Source organism: Pipra filicauda, unplaced genomic scaffold (assembly GCF_003945595.2).
Source record: "Pipra filicauda isolate LSUMZ 115617 unplaced genomic scaffold, ASM394559v2 scaffold21_size4447388_pilon, whole genome shotgun sequence".
Classification (NCBI taxonomy): Eukaryota; Metazoa; Chordata; class Aves; order Passeriformes; family Pipridae; genus Pipra; species Pipra filicauda.
This window is the reverse complement of record NW_024104332.1, coordinates 325,240-342,162: the sequence shown is the minus strand read 5'-3', so window position 1 is coordinate 342,162 and position 16,923 is coordinate 325,240. Positions and strand designations below refer to the sequence as shown.

Here is a 16,923-nt window from a genome sequence, read left to right as displayed (position 1 = left end):
ATGCTTTATTCAGTGCAGAGAATCCCATTGGCTTGAGCAGTACAGTGCGTGCGCAGCCAGGCGGGAATGGGGCCGAGGAATCGCGGCAGGACCTTTCCTGACCCTGCTCTGCGTTTGCAAAGGCTGGACAGGCATGGGCAGCATTGGCAGCACAAGCGAAAGGGACTCAGTGCTGACTTGGTTCGTTCTAAAGACTGGCTTTGTTTTAAAAAGGGTTTTGAGGGGAATTTTTCATTCACCTCCCTCCCCGTCCCATGAGGTAGAAGCACAGGAGATGTGAAAGGGGCCCGTAAGGCACAGGCAGGGACGAAGGCGCTGCCTGTCCCCTGCTGGGCTCTGAATCCTTGAACACATCCAACATCACAGGTTTGGACGGTCTCGCTCCTTTTGGCAACTCAACCACTGAAAGCTTATTTAATTTGGGGTATGTAGGTGTCTGGCTGGATTAGGACCATTGCTATACCTCAGTTCACGTGCAAAGCAGGGACTGTTTTCCTTTCCCTCCCTTCCCGCTGTTGCCCCAAAGCAAGCCTGTACCTACTCACTGTCTTTGCGCTCTACAGGGGCAGGGGGTGCAGCTGCAAGCCTTTAATTAACAAGCTGCTCTACCAATATTCTCTTGAGGTTTACTTCATGCTTCCTTGGGGTGTTTGGTCCATCTTGTGTCAAGGCACTCTTACTCCAGCTCTGAATAATCCCGCTCAGAATAATCTCGCTCTGCATAATCCCGCTCTGCATAATCATCTTCATCCTAAATTCCATGGTAGCAAAGAGAATCACTTAAACTATATGTCTGGTTTGTAAATCTTTTTATTAAAAGAGTTGTTTTTTTCTTTTCCACAGTAGTAAAGCTTTGGCACTTACAGTATAAAAATAATCACTGATCATAATTACACCAAATTCCTCTTTGTCAACCGCATACTAAGTGTCCTCAATACATTTTATTCCCATATAAAAACACTTGAAGGTCAGGGGAACAAAACTGATAAATAACGGTATGAGATATAAAGATACAGCTAGAAAAATACTAGGATCATTGAGAAAGGATTAGGACTGTGCATATTTTAAGTATCACAGTGATTGGATTTGCTGTTCCTATCTTATTGCTGGCTGCACGCTTATGTGAAAGCAGAAGTGTTTGGTGGACTTTCCTATCCCTAAACCTCAGTAATGTTGTACTCAAATGTTCTTTGCATAGCACGGGAACCTTGAATTTCTACACCCTCCCTCACCCTCAATATTTTGATCCCCCACCAAATTTGTGATTTAGAACCTTCCCCCACCTCGCTTTTTTTTTTTTCCCTTTAAATTTGAAAATATTGACTGGTATTCAACACCCTGGGCAGAACCAAGACAATCGCTATCAATCATGAGAAAAGTCTGAAACACTCCAAGAGTGGCGCTTGGAGAAGCTGTGAGTTGAGCTTAAGCTGGGAAAATGGCTCCAGAGCAGAGGGCCATTCTCAGAAGATGCAGATTTGCTAGCATCCCTCCAGTTTGGATGGTGACCGTGGCACATGGGTATTTATGCTTTGGTTTGTCTGTTGCCATTGCCGCCAGTGTCGCTCGCTGTTACTTTCCCCGTGGCTGCTGTGTGTCTGCCTGTACATCTAAGGGCATGAAACACTCAATGGGGCAGTTCACGTTCTGTCGGGAGGGAAGGAAATCGGTTAGTGCTCCATCCTGGGAGGACGGACACGGCCCTGCCGTGCTTTGGGCTGGGAATTGTTGCTGTTCGGTTTTCCCAGCACAAAGCGCGCAGTTGGCTCACGGCAGCAAGGGAAGGCTTGGGAATCTCTCCATGCACTACCACCTCGGAGCATGCAACCGGATCCTGCACTGAGTGTGTGTGGAGGGTGGGCTCATGCAGATGTGCTGTGCAGTGCTGGCTGGCTCAGTGCCCTCATGCACCCCTGCCCGAGCAGAAGCTGCAGCTCCTCTCACCCTTAGCTCTGCACGGACCCCCCAGAGCTGTGCCAGAGACCAGGCTCACAGTAAGACAGGGCAGAGAAGGAAGGGGTACTCACGGTGTTCGTGGCCTGGTGGTATCTCTGTGTAAACTGTGTGTAGGTGTGGCCAGCAGAGCCCTCGGGGGCCACCTCCACGCTGGGTCTGCGGCAGTTGTCACAGCGCCAGCCCTGCAAGGACACAACATACCGGTCACACCCCACGGGTGGGAGGGCCAAGGAGCTGCCAGGACTCAGAGAATGGGTTGGCTTGGAAGGGACCCTAAAGATCATCTCATTCCACCCTCCTGCCATGGGCAGAGACACCTTCTACCTAGACCAGGTTGCTCCAAGCCCCATCCAACCTGGCCTGGGACACTTCCAGGGATGGGGCAGCCACAGCTTCTCCGGGCAACCTGTGCCAGGGCCTCACCACCCTCTCAGGGAAGAATTAATTCCTAATATCTAATCTAGATCTACCCTCCTTCAGGTTAAAAGCCATTAATTCATCCACATTCATACACGTGCCTACAGAGCCACCAACACCAGTGAGGCTGCTCCCATGTTATACCACGCAGCCCCTCATAGCAAATATTTAAGTTCTTCTACTAATCATTTTTCTTACATGGGCCTGTTTTGGTCCTTTTCATGACCTAAAACCCAGCAGTCTTAGAACTGCACCCAAGCACAGCCTCTCTCTCCATTCCCTATGTTCAGCTCACCACATCCCTGCTCCTTACCTGCTGTCCTCCGTAACAAGTGCAGGAGCAGATGGCCCCAAAGTACTCCTTCTGCCACTGCTCTCCAACCTGGTACATCTTCCCATCGTCGTAGCACGTGGTCTCATCTGTGGAGGAACAGGCAGAGCTCACTGTGGGGCCTGTGCTTGGCTTTAAGCACTCTCAGAGCAGCTTGGTGACGAGAGGGGAGCCCATGGCCAGTGCACTCTCTGTGTCTGATCAGAGCCTCACAGACTGGCAGGGGAACATCAGTCATTTTTATAGCTCCAGAGACACTTTTAACTAGAACATGAGGCTATTGGCCTGACAAGAGCAATGCACTTTAAATCACAGCATGAAGTCCAGAGGAGATTCAAGCCACAGGCCCTGCAGAAGAGTCCACCTGGGGTGATCCACACCACTCAGTGCAGTGACATGTCCCTGGTGTGCAGCTCCAGGGCCACAGACAGGCAGGGCTGAGTGTGCTGTGACCTGAGCTCACAAGAGAGGGTTTTCTTCTTTTCAGGCTCAGGAATATGAGATTTATGTCTTCAGCCCTTGTGAGAACAGATTGAAGGTGTCACCAGTCCAGCCTGAATCAGACACACTGATATTCTGCTTGCCTCCAAGGCAGGACAAAAAGTTAATGGGGACAGCCCTGAGATGCTGAAATTTCCTGAATGGGGGCTCAAATGAACATCACAAAGAGACTTACGAGGTTCACACTTGAATTCTCCTTTTCCATTCCCCAGGCAGGTGCAGCTCATCATCTGGCCGTTCTCCCCTTGCCGGTCCCACTTCTCCCCAATCTTGTAGTTCACTCCATTGTCATGGCACCACTCTGGGGGAGGCAGAGCAACAAGAAGCAGGAGTTATCCCACATGCTGCAGTGGCACAGCAGGAGAGAAACAGGTTGGCATTGTCTCAGGAGCCAACAAAAGGGCAAGAGAAGGAATCTTTTCACCTCATTTAAGTCCCAAGGAGGAAAGGGTTCAGATGCTGCAGTTTTTAACTGCTGAGGACTGTTTCAGCTCTGGGAAATGGCTAGAGGCTCTTGGGAAAAGAGTAGGTAGGATGTGACAAAGAGTGGGGAGAGAGAGAGGAAGGTTGGTTAACAGGGAAGGAAGAGAAATGAAAGGGAATTTAACAGACATGGGGCAGGAAGAAAGAGAAAAATATTTTAAATACTCTTTTTTTTGAGCAAATACCCAGTATAAACTGTATCACAGAGGCTGCAAGACACAATGGGTAAACCATGTGTATCATATAATGACATATAAATATTAATCCTGTAAAATAAGAGTCTTTCCTTCAGTCACTCCTCTGAGCCTATGCAAATTGCAGAAATATCCTCTTTGCTGAGCTTATCCCACAATTTAAAAGCCTAATTTCAATTAGTTGGGTATGTGTTGTGTTAAACTGCTTAATCACGGACTTTTGTTCCACTCCCTTACATCAAGTTTTACGCTTTTCCATGTAAACCACAGTCCTGCAAAGAATAAAACTTAGTGCCCTGGGCAGAAGCGTTAGAAAATTAGAAAACTGGTTTTGCAAGATGCTTTGCAAAGGCTGTGCACTGCAAACCAGACTGGCTGTAACACCCACTGTAACCCCAGTGGAGAAATCCACACCACTCCTCTCCGGCCCACTGTAACAATGTGTACAATCAGGAGATGAAGATCCAAAACCAACTTGATATTCAAAGCTGTTGTTTCAAACGGTTACTCAGACACTGTCACTTGGGTGTCTTGCCAATCTCACTTTTACATATTACCTTGCCTGGCAAGGGTAGGGAAAATAAAACAAACATTTAACTAGGGTGAAAATTAATTTATCAGTACAATATTATCATTGCTGGTGCAGTGAATGGCAATACTAGATAAGCTGCACAGCTCAGAGGCAACCAAAGTTTTCCATCACTTCTCATGATGTAAAACATTGCTTTGGTTTAAATACTTCAGATCCTGCCTTCCTTTGCCTCATGTTTGGATCAGGCTGGTTCTGTCAAACATGCCAATAGTGCTCAGGGAGACTGGAGATGGGGGTGGTTAAAAGCAAGCTACTCACTAGAAGAATCACATCTGAAATGGCCACTGCCGAAGCCTAAACACTGGCACCAGAGTTTAAAGCCAGTTTCAGATAAGCGCTCCCATTCCTCGCCAATGGAATAGAAGGAGCCAGTGTAAGTATCGAAGCAGGTGTCGTCAGCTGGCTGGTTTAGTCCTTCAGACACTGCAACAAAAAAAAGAGAAGAAACACTCATCACACTCAGCAATAGGAACTACTGAAACACAGAACGATTTTCACTGAATAGACACTTTTTTTCTTCTTATAATCCCCTGACAGTAATGGAGCTGCCTCATGGGCATGTACTTGATGGTTCTGTCAGCAGTCCAGACTCCCTGGGATTCATTTTCCATTTGCATGTGTCACAGCAGCTGAATGATTAAAAAAACTGGCACGAAGGCTATTTTCTCATTTGCCAAATCTCAAGCAAGTGTGAGTTTCTGCATTTGCTGCTGGAGAGCAATGACTTGACTCTGCCTGTTTTTAAGAGAAATGTGCTGTCAGATGCTGGGGATAACAGGGGTTGGTAGGTGCACGTGCACTTTTTTGGGGCGCTTCAGGTTCCAGCTCTTGGCAGGGGCATGAGAGAAGGAGAGCAGACCGTGTTGTTGGACAGTGATTTTTCACCTTAGGTGTGTGCCCTGACTGGCAGGTAGGTGTTTTACAACCACCAGTTCAGCACGTGATGATCGAGAGTTAATGGTTTTGGTTCAGTCTAGAACAGACTGGGGTGCTGAAAGCAGAAAAATAGCTTTATTTCCAAGGGAGGTGGAGGCAGTAGGAAGCTGCATGGAGAGACTGAATGGATGGAGAAAATAAACCCTTATCTCTTCATTTCCTCTCCTCCTCTTCTTTTTCACCTCAAAATACACACAGAAGGAGAAGAGGGCTGTTGACCAGCCCCAGGTCCCACAGGGTGTGTGGGCTCTGGGCTCTCCAGCTGTGGGAAGTGCTGTCTCAGACCACAAGTACTTGTGGTTGGTCACATGGCTTCTAAATGCTGCCTGTTGGTGCTTAATCAGCATCTCTGTGGGCAGCCTGCCCTGCTGCCAGACCTGCCTTTGGGATGGTCTACAGGGCTGCTGGATAACAGCAGCAGTGGGAAGTGACTTGACAGGGCAGTTAAGCAGCCAGGCAGGAATCTGTGACTCCAGCGTGATCCCAGACTTCCTTCAAGAGGAGCAAATACCAGCTCTCTTAGTCTCTCTCTTGGGCACTGAACCTTGAGGAGTTTGTGGAGCACCAAAGCACATTGTTTGTGATTAGACAGCAGATCAGAATAGCTCTAGTCCCACAGTCAGTTATCCCAAACCAGTGGACCTCACAAATCACTTGTCCCAGTGTCCTGCTACAAAAACTCTCCTTACCAGAAAAGGTTTCCTTTCTGAACTACTCTCAAGCCTGGGCACCAGGTAGGTTGCCTTGAGTAAGGGAAATGAGGCAGGGACAGCACAGGTTCACCCAGTCTCTGTAAGGCTTTTCCTTACCAGTATTGCCAACTGTGACCACCTCCTCCAGCACCTTCTGTCTGCGGTGATCCTTCAGGGCTTCCACTATGATGTTGTAGGTGGCCCCTCTTGTAAGACCTGTGAGCGTGGCACTGGAGGAAGTGCCAGGAACCCTGAACTGCAACAAGAGACAAGGCCAGGTCACTGGAAAGGGAGGAGTGAACACCCTTTAGGTGCTACCTCTCACAGGAAAGAGAGGCTTAGACTGACCTCTATGACCATCTTGGAGCCAGACCATTCCCCTCAGATGTTCTGAGAACTTCAAACAATACCAAGTTAAACTTGCCTACTCTGGACTATAGATCATGAGGGGTATGTTATTACTGCCATTTCAGGGAAACAGAAACCAAGGGAGACATAGGAGGAGTCTTTGGCTTGGAGAAGCAGCCCTTAGTCTTTGAAACTCCCACTCAGCTCCCTGACTGCCTCCTTCCCTGGTGAAATGTTGGTCCTGACAGCATTTCAAGGCTTTCTGGTTTAGCTGTTTTATCCTGTAGCCTTCTCCATGAAGGAGAGGAGGGAGGCATTTATCCTTTCTGGTCTCAGCTGTGTGTTAAAACAGACTCTTCAAGCTGATTCTGACTGGCACTCTCTTAGCACAGCAAAGGGACTGCTCTCCCAAGGGAATGTGCTGCCACAGGTGAGGCTCTGCCGGGACAGCCCAGTTACCTGCAGTGTATCCTCGTCCTGGCTGATGGGCTGACAGGAGATGATGTACTCCGAGCTCTCCAGCAGTGGCCTCCAGGAGATGGTTGTCTGAGAAAGAGCTTCTTGGCCCGTGGTGTCGTTGCGCCGGGGCCCGCGGGAGTGAGGGTAGGAAGGCTCCACGATGATGGGCACCTGGTAGCCCGGGATCTCGATGGCCTCGTCCACGTTGGGCAGCGGCCGCCTCGAGCCCGGCCTGAGGGGAGTGGCTGTGGTGGGCACAGGCCGCCTGTAGCCATGCTCCTCAAAGAAGACCTGCTGGCCCTGGTGTCCTACTGTCTGTGGGTGCCCAGAGGTGCCTGGAAGTTGGATACCATTTCCATTGTCATACCTGTTGTTTGTGATGTAGGGGGTCCCCTCGTCAATGGAAGGCACATCCAGGATGTCAGGCTGGTTGGGGTGTGGTCTGGTAATCAATGTGGGGAGGTCATCTGGCCAAAGAAAAGTTGGAGTCATAAAGCAAAGCGTGCAAATCAACAACAGCAAATTAAACAGCTGCAGTGGGTGCTGTACACCACTCCAAGCAGCAAATATTAGCAATCATCCCAGCATGCAACACACTTTTTATGACCTCATTGTGACTGTAAAGTTAATTTCTCTCTCTATATTTATATACCATATAAATATCTGTACATCTTTCATACATAGGCATAAGAAGTGTGTCGGTATGAAGTTTTTTATACAGCTGAGCAACAGTTTTGAACACTGGAACCCAAAGAAGCCACCACCACTGCTCAAATTGAGAAGAAATTATTACACATGATTAAAAATGATAGTCACAGGTTATCAGTTTAAGAGGAATCACTGGTATGGAGGAAGAAATTAGCTCCTTGGTCACATTTGGATACCTAGCTGGTATTTTGCTTGCTACAGGTATCTCAGTCTCATACTGTGAAGGCTGCAGAGTAAGGAAATGCAACGGGCAACAAATGAATGGATTCTGCATTTGATGCCATCATGTGTTAGGCACTAATGTGAGTGTCAACTCTAACTTAATTATCAAGTAGGTACCCAGGCAAGAATCCAGCACCAAGCATATTGTTCTGTTCTTAGCGTTCAAGCACAGCTAAACACAATTAATGTAATTTCAGAATTGTACCTCCTGCATCCTAGAAAGAAAAACCTTCTTACGAAGCCTATTTGACTCAACAGAAAAAGACATGGTGTGAGTGGTGTGAACAGGATATTTTAAAAACCATTATCATTTCAATCCTGACATTGTATTCTGCAACTGGAAAACATCATCTCCTGTTGGCACACACCAATCCAGAGCTTTGTTTTACCTGTCCTTTTTCTGCCAACCAGTGGTTCACTCTTCTGAGTGTTCTTCACTGCAATGATGTAGATGATGTATTCAGTACCTGGTTCCAAACCTAGGGAGGGAGGAAGGACATAAAACCATCTTAAAATGAAGAGTTGCTTTTCTTTTATGATTATGTGTGAGATCTGAGGCAGAATGAGAGGTGGGTAATGGCTACAGCATGGGTGTGTGCATTTTGGATCTGAGGTTTTCAGGGAGGACAAGAGAGTTTAGCCTCCTGTTTCTCAGAGTAAGTCTGAAATCTGACCATGTCAGCTGGGATCACAGACCCAAACATAATGAGCCTAGCAGGTGTGACTGGCAGGGTGCCACAGTCAGGACCTTTTTCCTTGAAAGGACAACAACTGTGGTGACAGTAGAAACAAACATCTGGATTGGTCGGTTGTGGTGGCTGAATGATCAGTGAAGACTAATGTGTTGTAGGACAGGTGTGGTCATAAAACCACTGACTGGCATTGGAAACCACAACAAGGGAACAAAACTGTCTCTTTCTATTATCTGACCACCAACACATTTTATAATTCTGCCTTCCCTTTCTCTTCATATTTAGGTGTTTCAGATGGAGAGCTCCCAGACAAAACATTTACCAGTAATAGTGGCCTCGGTGGTGCCGGGCCGAGGGCGAGGCAGAACCTCCTTGACAGGTGAGCCAGGTTTCTCATATCTGATGATGTAGCCGGTGATCTTGGCTCGGGGAGCCTGCCAGGTAAGCAGGATGGAGTTGCTCGTGGTTGTAAGGAAGCGCAGGTTAGAAGGAGCATCGATAGCTGGGGGAAAGCAAAAGGAAACAAGTCAAATGCAGTAAAGACCAGCAGACTCTTTACTATCTGCTCGACACCCTTCTCAGACTCAGGAGTAAAACCTATTGCTCTAGGTCACAGTAAACATTGAATGTGATCAGACACAGGCAACTCCTAATTGACCATATGTGGTTACTATGTGTCAACATGAGCAGAAAAGTCAGACAAGATCATTACCAGTGGAGGCATCAAGTACTACTGGAGAGCTGCGTGCATTCTCGTTCAGAGTGTAAAGGTAGATCTTGTAGTCAGTGCCAGGCTGCAAGCCTAAAATGAGATTGAAACATAAATGTTAGCTAATCCATCCAAAAGGGCCATCAGAATGTCTTTCAACAATCTCTTCTTGGAGACTGGTCTTTATAACTCATATTTTTTCCTTCCTTTTGTTCCTGCAGTATTTCTCCTCAAGGAAATTCAATTAGAATCCAAGAATCTGATATGCCCCGGGTAGGGCCTGCACCTGCAGAAGCCCCCACTTACCAGTGATAGTGTAACTCCTGACTTCAGGGCTGATGGTCCTTTGAACAGGGTTCTGGCCACTGGCTGGGACAGCTTCAACCAGGAAGCCAGTGATGGTCTCAGTCTTGGTTCTCCAGGTGATGGTGATGGTTGTCTCGGTGGCATCTGTCACACGGGGCCTGCGAGGGGGACTAACATCTGCACCAGGAGGAAAAGATGTCCTGTCAGTACAGTGGGGACTGTGAATCCTATCAGCCAAGTGCTTGTGGAGCTTTGTACAGAGCCCGTTTCCAACACAGAGCAGGATCCCGGCCTCTGCATCCACACAGGACTAACTGGTCACTGGGGGAGGGTCACTACTTACTCTCCAGAGTGGTGACCACCCCCTGGGCTGGCCGGCTGGTCAGGGAGTCCTTCAGGGCATACACACTCACTTCATACTTGGTTGCTACCTAGAAGGAACAAGGTTACACAGTGTCAGGAGAAGGACCTGGCACAGGGGAAATGCTCCTGCCCTCCTTCAGGGTTTGGTGGAGCCGCATTTCTCAGTCACTGAAGTATGAAACCTTAAAATAACTCAAATCAGGGATGGATTGATGGGATAATTCTAATTATTTCCAGCTGTAATAAAAGAGTAGACATGGACCCTGATAAACAGTGCTGTTGGTAATACTAGTAGTGCACATGAACACACTCAGGAGCAGAAGAAATCCTGGAAAAAGCTTATTCATCATCCCTCATCTTGGAATCTGTGCTTCAAAGCTGATTCTTCAGGAAAAAAACCCTCATTTCCCTCCTATTTTTCCCAGGGTTAATGGATGCCATTTACAATGATAAGGTGACTCTTGCTGTGAATAAAAGAACGGTAAAAGTTATAGCGTGAGGTTTTTTGTCCTTGACTCCATCAGACCATGAGCCCACTTAGATTAGAATGTTTTTTAAGGCTCATTTTTGAAAATGATTCATAAAACTCCTTAAAAACAGATCAGTAGCTTTTTAAGATTGCAGGAACCATAAAAGCAGTGATTTTCAACCTTTTCCAGTTCAGGAACTCCTGAAATGTTTCCAGTGGAGAAGATGGCTATATAGCAAATTTAAGCCTACTCACAAAAGACCTGCATTTTTAACTTACATTTTGCAGATGTCTTAAAAATAGGAAAGAGACTGCCAGAGCTCCCATATCACAGCTTGAAAACCCCTGCCTTAGATCACTTTACTTGACCTCTTTTGTGAGAGATGAGTAAAAGCATTTTACTGGGTTACTCTTGATTGTGAACCTGGTAATTTGCATCTGATTAAGGCATCCAGTCTCTCTGTGCTGGGAGATGAGGAAGAATGCAGATCCAGCAGGTCAATTACTTGCTTTTTACAAAACTACAGTGAGGAGTAGTTGCAGTCTGACCAGCCACCAGCTTCAGTCAGACCCTCAGGAGTTGTAATGTTCTGCTCCAACTGAAGTTCCTGACCCAGGAATTGGAAATTGCTTCAAGTTCTCCTAACACCTCCTCCTCCCAACACAAAGAAAAGAGTTACCATCAATCCAGACACGACTGCAGATGTGCTGTCTGGAGAAAGGTTGATTTCTTTCATAGGCCCAGTCTTTTCCTTGGGGTTCACTCGGACTCTGTAGCCAGTGAGGCGAACGTTGGGTGCGCTCCAGGTGGCCGTGAGACTGGTGGGAGTTACCTGAGTGAACCTCAGGTTTGTGGGAGGTGGAATTGCTGCAAAAATCCAAATTGGCACACGGTTAGTTTAAAAAGGACAGTCTTGGATAAAACAGCCTTCTCTCCCGAACCTGAGACAGGTTTAGGCCAGGAAAGTGGTGTGCCTTCCACAAGCACAGGCATAAAGCACCACGGAAGGGGACATGGTATTCAGGAGGAGACTCTCAAATCTACATAACACTTTCCAGCAGAAATAAGGAGATATTGATGCTTCAGGCCCTGAAGTTAAGAGAGCACTGACATTTGCTATGATATAACCTATAGGCTTTGGGAGGTGTTTAAATCTACAGCAGGCTCGTCTGTTTTAATTATTCCACCAGTCTCTGCTTCTCAGCCCACAGCTCATAGTTTAGTCCTGCTTCACTTGCCCCTATCTGTTCATGATGATTTACAGAAGTAAGTAGGAAGAAGGCTCAGGAATTGCAGAGAGGATATAAAAATACTGCAAATGTAGAGGGGAAGCATTTAACAGCCACTTACACAAGTGTAAATTACTACACAGAGAGCAAGGCAATGGAAAAGCAGAGCTGTGGTGGCCGTAAGGCTCATCACACAAGAGCCTGTTCATGAGCTAACATATCTGATATCCTCATAAACAAATGTTTGCATAAAAAAGGAGCATCCACTGAAGTGTTTTCTTGCCTTACTGTTGGTAATCCATGGGTTGTAAACAGAGGAAAGATATCCCTTACCACAGTGCCCACTAGAGCACATTGCTGTGAAGTTTTCCAGTTTTATAAAATGGAAACACAGAACAATTCTCCCTTCTTGCTTTGCTCAGAACTCAATCTAAAGCCCGTGAGAGTCAATGGAAAATCTTGAATGACTTCAAATATGCTTTTGAACAGCCCACAAAATGTAAACCACAGAGTGTGGATTTGAAGAAGTCCTAGATTTGCATTTCTAGCAGGTAGTCAGCCAGCTGTTTCATCAATACAGCTCTTTGCTGCAGTTTAGCATAGCAATCTGTACACTGGGAAACACTGTCTTCATTCCACCTCTGGAATTATAGCACCAACTTTTCATCCACAAGTGAACAGCAGACCTTTATTACGCAGGTGCTACCTGTGTAACAAAGTCACATCTGGTAATGCTGGAAGCTTGGCAATGGATTCCATATTGCTGGAAGCAATTTTATTGCAAGCAATTAGCTTCCTTTTCCTTTTTCACAAAGGAATTTTCAACACATTCTACATGGGGTGGGATCAGCCTGGCACAGAAGGGACTCTCCTGAATGGAGCATGTCCTCTCCTTGTGGAGGTGATGTGAGCACAGGGTGTGGGCATGCACGTGGGCCATGGTCCTTAGGGCAGTGCCAGTGAAGGAGCTGGAGGCTCTGTGAGACCTGAGGGTTAGGGAATCTTCTAGCTCTTCCTGCTGATCTTTGGTCCCATCCAAGATCTCTGGGGGAGGAAAGCTGCCCTCATCTCTCTGTTGTTGGCAACTACCTCTGATTCCAGGTGCCCCACATCCCAAAGGTAAGACAAGAGCGTTGTGAGAGGGCAGGTCATGACAGATTAGGCTCCACGACAAGGAACAGGATACTACTGGACACACACCCCTTCTTTCTCCAGAGTCTACTCCTCCAATCCTACTATCTTTCCTTCCTTCTCAGTGTGTCTGCAGGCTGACCCTGCTCTCAACCAGCTCCCTGGCACCAGCTGAGCCATGTCTCAAGAGCAATCGCATCCCCTCGGCTGCCCCGGGGGTTCCCAGGTGCACATGGAAGCACACATTACCCAACAGGGCAGAAGCCCCTGCTGCCATGGCCTGCTGGGGGTAGTGGAAGGTGTACCTGTGGACTGGGTCCCAGTGAGGGGCAGGCTCTCCATGTCATCGTAAATGGCAACGATACTGATAGTGTACTCAGAACCTGGCCTGAGGCCATGCAGCTCAGCAGTGTCTTCTTCGCCCCCTGGGGCCGGCAATAGCTCATGGATTCCATCCTCAGGGCTTGAGTAGGTCACCCTGTACCTGGTGACTTGCCCCTGTGGGCTTTCCCAAGCAATTTTGATGGAATCAACATCCACGTCAGTGAATGTTAGTCCTTTAGGGCGGTCAATGTCTGTTAGGCAAATTAACGGTAAGAGGTTATGTGATAAAAAGCAGGTTGTGTGTGAGCAAAATAAAAAGCATTTCCATTACATGCAAAGCAGTTTTCAGTTTTGCGTGGCAAGGGGGTACTTGATTCTCCTCTGTGCTGCACCTTGCACACATGCTCACACCCATGAGGCTGAGTTTGGGGGTGCCAGACAGCAGGAAGGCAATCTTGGCCTTGTTGAAACCAAAAGGACTTGTATTGCCACCTTCAAAGCAGCCAGGACACCAATCCTTACCTATTTTTGAGTCCCTTTGGCACCAAAACACCTTTTATACAACTCTAACAGCATTAAGCTACCTTAAAGTGGACAAGAGTATAAAAAAGAAATGGGAATGTTCAGGCCCATTTCTCCCATGTAACTGGCTGTTAGTGCTAAAGGCAGCCAGAGAACCCACCTGACTAAGTTTGGGTTCACGCTGCACTGGCCTTTCACTGTTGTAAGCTGCTGTGCAAAGTGCCAGCCCAAGGAGAATCAGCCCCACTGTTTTTCTTTCATAAATTAATACCCAATTAACACACTAATCAAGAAAGCAAAATTACTCAGTATATTATATTTTAAAATCAGTTGGGAACAAACTTTTCAGTTTTGTATTGAGTGCACAGGGAATGAATGTCCACAGGTGCAGCTGGGTGCTAGGCACACTTCCCAATTAGACCAATTAATCAGATTTTCCCAGCAAGGTGGGAATTCAGTGCTAGACAGCAGGGTAAGTGAGCCTTGTTCACAGAAGTCTGGAGTGGCTACCACAGAAATATACCCACTTGTTACACAAAATGGGAGGATCTGATATATTATTTTTATATTGGATCAAAATTATGCTTTTCTATAAGGTTTCAACTTCCTTATTTGCCATGTTATATTAGTCTTCAATTTTCTACATTTTCTAGTTGGCAAAGGTGATTTTTGTCGAGAAATTTGTTGGTTTGAAATCGATGTGGACTCTCTTCTCGTCTCTGTAAGGCTATGGAGAAGCTCCAGTTGTCTTTAGGACAATTCTGTAATGTTTGGGGCTGAGTTACGGTTTTGAATACAAGCCTGAGAAAAGGACTAACATGCAAGAAAATCCCTAGCCCAAAGGTGTCCCTAAAAAGGCACTTCACATCAGAGATATCCCTGAGTCACATATTTCCTCTTGTGTCTTCTTTGGGACCAGAGCAGTTTCACCCAGGCAGACACAATAATTCTAGGACTGACCTGCCCTTTCCTCTGCAGTTGTATCAAGTTCTTGATACAACTCATGTGGTTTCCCTTACTTCTTCACACGGGGCAAGTGCTGCCAAGCCCAGCCCCGTCCCTCAAGAGCAATCACCTTTGCCACCTAGCTCCTCAAAGGAGATCTTTGCACATTTTACCCACTGATTGGCTGATGGCAAACGAAACCCCAAAAGACTTCATGGCTTTAGTGAAAGAAAATCAGAAGCGCAGCATTTTGAGGGGGCAAGAAATTGCATTTTGCCAGTGCTTGAGGCAGAGGGACTGTGTTTGTGCCAGCATCTGCAACTTAAGTGCACAGTACTTCTCACAGGGCAGACCACCTTGAATTCTCCTGGAGAGCAGGCCCCTGCCTTTTGCTTTCCCTGGGACTGTGGTGCTGCATGGGAGGTTCAGACATTGGCAGATAACACTTGTTTTGCTCCCATGAAGTGAAATACGTACTGGTGACAGCTGTCTCAACCAAGGGCAGGCTCTCCCCGTTCTGGTTCTGAGCGTAGACACTGACCATGTACTCCACTGTGGGCTGCAGACCTTCAATAGTGACCTGAGTTTGATCTGGCAGGAAAAAACAGCATTAGTCAGAAAGAATAGCAAAGAACTGCCCTCTAAGTAGCCTTGAATGAAGGACCTGTAAAAGTCATACCATGAATAAATGTCATTAAAACAAGACGGGATTGACAAACCAGGTTTGCCTTCAGCTTGCACCATGCTGCTCTGAAGGGCACAGCAAGGCACTCGCTCAGAGGCCCCACAGCTGAAAGGGCAGGTTAGCACAGGAGGTACAGCACAGCTTCCATCATTTTCCGGTTTAAGACTGGCCATCACCCCAGCTGCATCACAAGCATCCCTGAGTGCTAACCTCTGCTGATCCCCCAAAATGCACTGTGTTCCCAAGAGCTGACCTGGCAGGTTCCACAGTAACGAGCTCAAGCCTGTAGTGTGTGTGACTGAGTCCATGCTACGACCAAGGGGCACGTTATGTGACCTTCAGAAGGATTTCAGAGGAAGCTTTGCTGGATGCTAGAAAATCCAATGGCATTTCTTTGAAATGCAGGTGCCTTTCAGAGACACTGAGATTGCCAAGAATAATCCCTTGCAGCCCAGTGGTGTCAAAGAAATATAAAGGTTTTGGAGCAAAAAGTCTGCCCTAGCTTCTTCTGAATGAGACCCAACTGAAGGCAGCAGGATGGCAAAAAAGCTACAAGCAGGAGAAAGATTTTAGTGTTCACCTCTTACATTCTTACAGATCTGGTGAAGGTGACATGCACTCTTACCTGCAGGGACGTTTTTAGTTTTTGTGGGCCCGTGTCCTTTCTTGGGGACAGCTGTCACTCGATACCCTGTGACTGGGGATGTTGAAGGCTGCCACCTGATGCTGATGCTGTTGTCCTGGACATCGGTGACTTGCAGCTGGGATGGTGTGTCTATTTCTAGGCAATAAAAATATTTTTTCTGAGTATGTTGGTAAAGGAAACCCTCCCCCCACTGTTGTCTCCTGGCTGAATTTTACTCTGCTCTTTCTTTTCTAGGCTGCACTTCTTAGAAAACACAGGTTGCTGCTTATTTGTCCCTCATGCTAGCCCAGACCAAAAAAGCCTTAACCATGACGTGCAGGTGACTGACCTCGAATCAATATTAGTTGAGGATTTTTGCTGTTTTAAAGGCTACTAAATGCCTTTATCTGCAGCTACAGCAGGAGTAAGATTAGGTTATATCTGAATGAGGAGTGAGGTGACAGTCTTGGAGTTAGAAAGTCAGGATGACACTGCACCAGAAGCACCAGTGTTAGGCCAGCAGTGACTCCATGATATGAAAGCCCAACAGGATTCCCACTCTGCAGTGAGCAGTCAAACATTGCTTGTATCCCCATTTGGACTCCACAGGATCTCCCTCCTCCAAGCCCACGATCCCCTTCCGTGTCATGTCATTGTCATGCTGGGCCACCAAGATCTGCAGCTCCACTGAAACTGATGGGCTCACAACACAGCCCATGGCTTCTAAAAGAAACCAGGGATCAGCAACGCATTTGGGGGGACAAGCCAACACAAAGCTGTAGGGTTTGGGGTTTTTTTGTGTCTTGTTTGGTTCAATGAGGTCTCACCTGTTTTGTAGGTGACAGTGACTGGCTTGCTGCTGGCAGGGCTGTCTCCACGGCCAGTTACAGCATACATAGTGATGGTATATTCCACACCAGGTTTGACACCATTGATGGTGGCAGTAGACATGGTGCCAGGCACTGTAAACTCCTGCACAGGGCTGCTTCCACCTGTGGAAAAACAAATGTAATCATTACAGAAAGCAGGACAATCCTGTATGCATCAAGTTGAAGGCAGGACTCTATTGATTTCAATGGTTGT

The 16,923-nt window shown here is 47.1% G+C and overlaps 1 protein-coding gene across 2 annotated transcripts in view; it reads right to left on the bottom strand.

Moving 5' to 3' along the window:
• Window positions 1–792: 792 nt before the first annotated feature.
• Window positions 793–16,923, bottom strand: part of FN1 (fibronectin 1) — a 52,559-nt gene continuing 36,428 nt past the window's right edge. For both annotated transcript variants that reach the window (XM_027735657.2, XM_027735652.2), the window contains 17 exons: window positions 16,668–16,832; window positions 15,841–15,996; window positions 15,008–15,121; window positions 13,045–13,314; window positions 11,059–11,246; window positions 9,890–9,977; window positions 9,547–9,723; window positions 9,244–9,333; window positions 8,854–9,033; window positions 8,229–8,318; window positions 6,910–7,376; window positions 6,220–6,358; window positions 4,733–4,897; window positions 3,381–3,506; window positions 2,687–2,793; window positions 2,028–2,138; window positions 793–1,647 (listed from right to left, as the gene is read on the bottom strand). In XM_027735657.2, coding sequence (XP_027591458.2) covers window positions 1,573–1,647; window positions 2,028–2,138; window positions 2,687–2,793; window positions 3,381–3,506; window positions 4,733–4,897; window positions 6,220–6,358; window positions 6,910–7,376; window positions 8,229–8,318; window positions 8,854–9,033; window positions 9,244–9,333; window positions 9,547–9,723; window positions 9,890–9,977; window positions 11,059–11,246; window positions 13,045–13,314; window positions 15,008–15,121; window positions 15,841–15,996; window positions 16,668–16,832 — 2,708 coding nt within the window. In that variant the 3' untranslated portion in view covers window positions 793–1,572. The remainder of the gene's footprint in view (window positions 1,648–2,027; window positions 2,139–2,686; window positions 2,794–3,380; window positions 3,507–4,732; window positions 4,898–6,219; window positions 6,359–6,909; window positions 7,377–8,228; window positions 8,319–8,853; window positions 9,034–9,243; window positions 9,334–9,546; window positions 9,724–9,889; window positions 9,978–11,058; window positions 11,247–13,044; window positions 13,315–15,007; window positions 15,122–15,840; window positions 15,997–16,667; window positions 16,833–16,923) is intronic.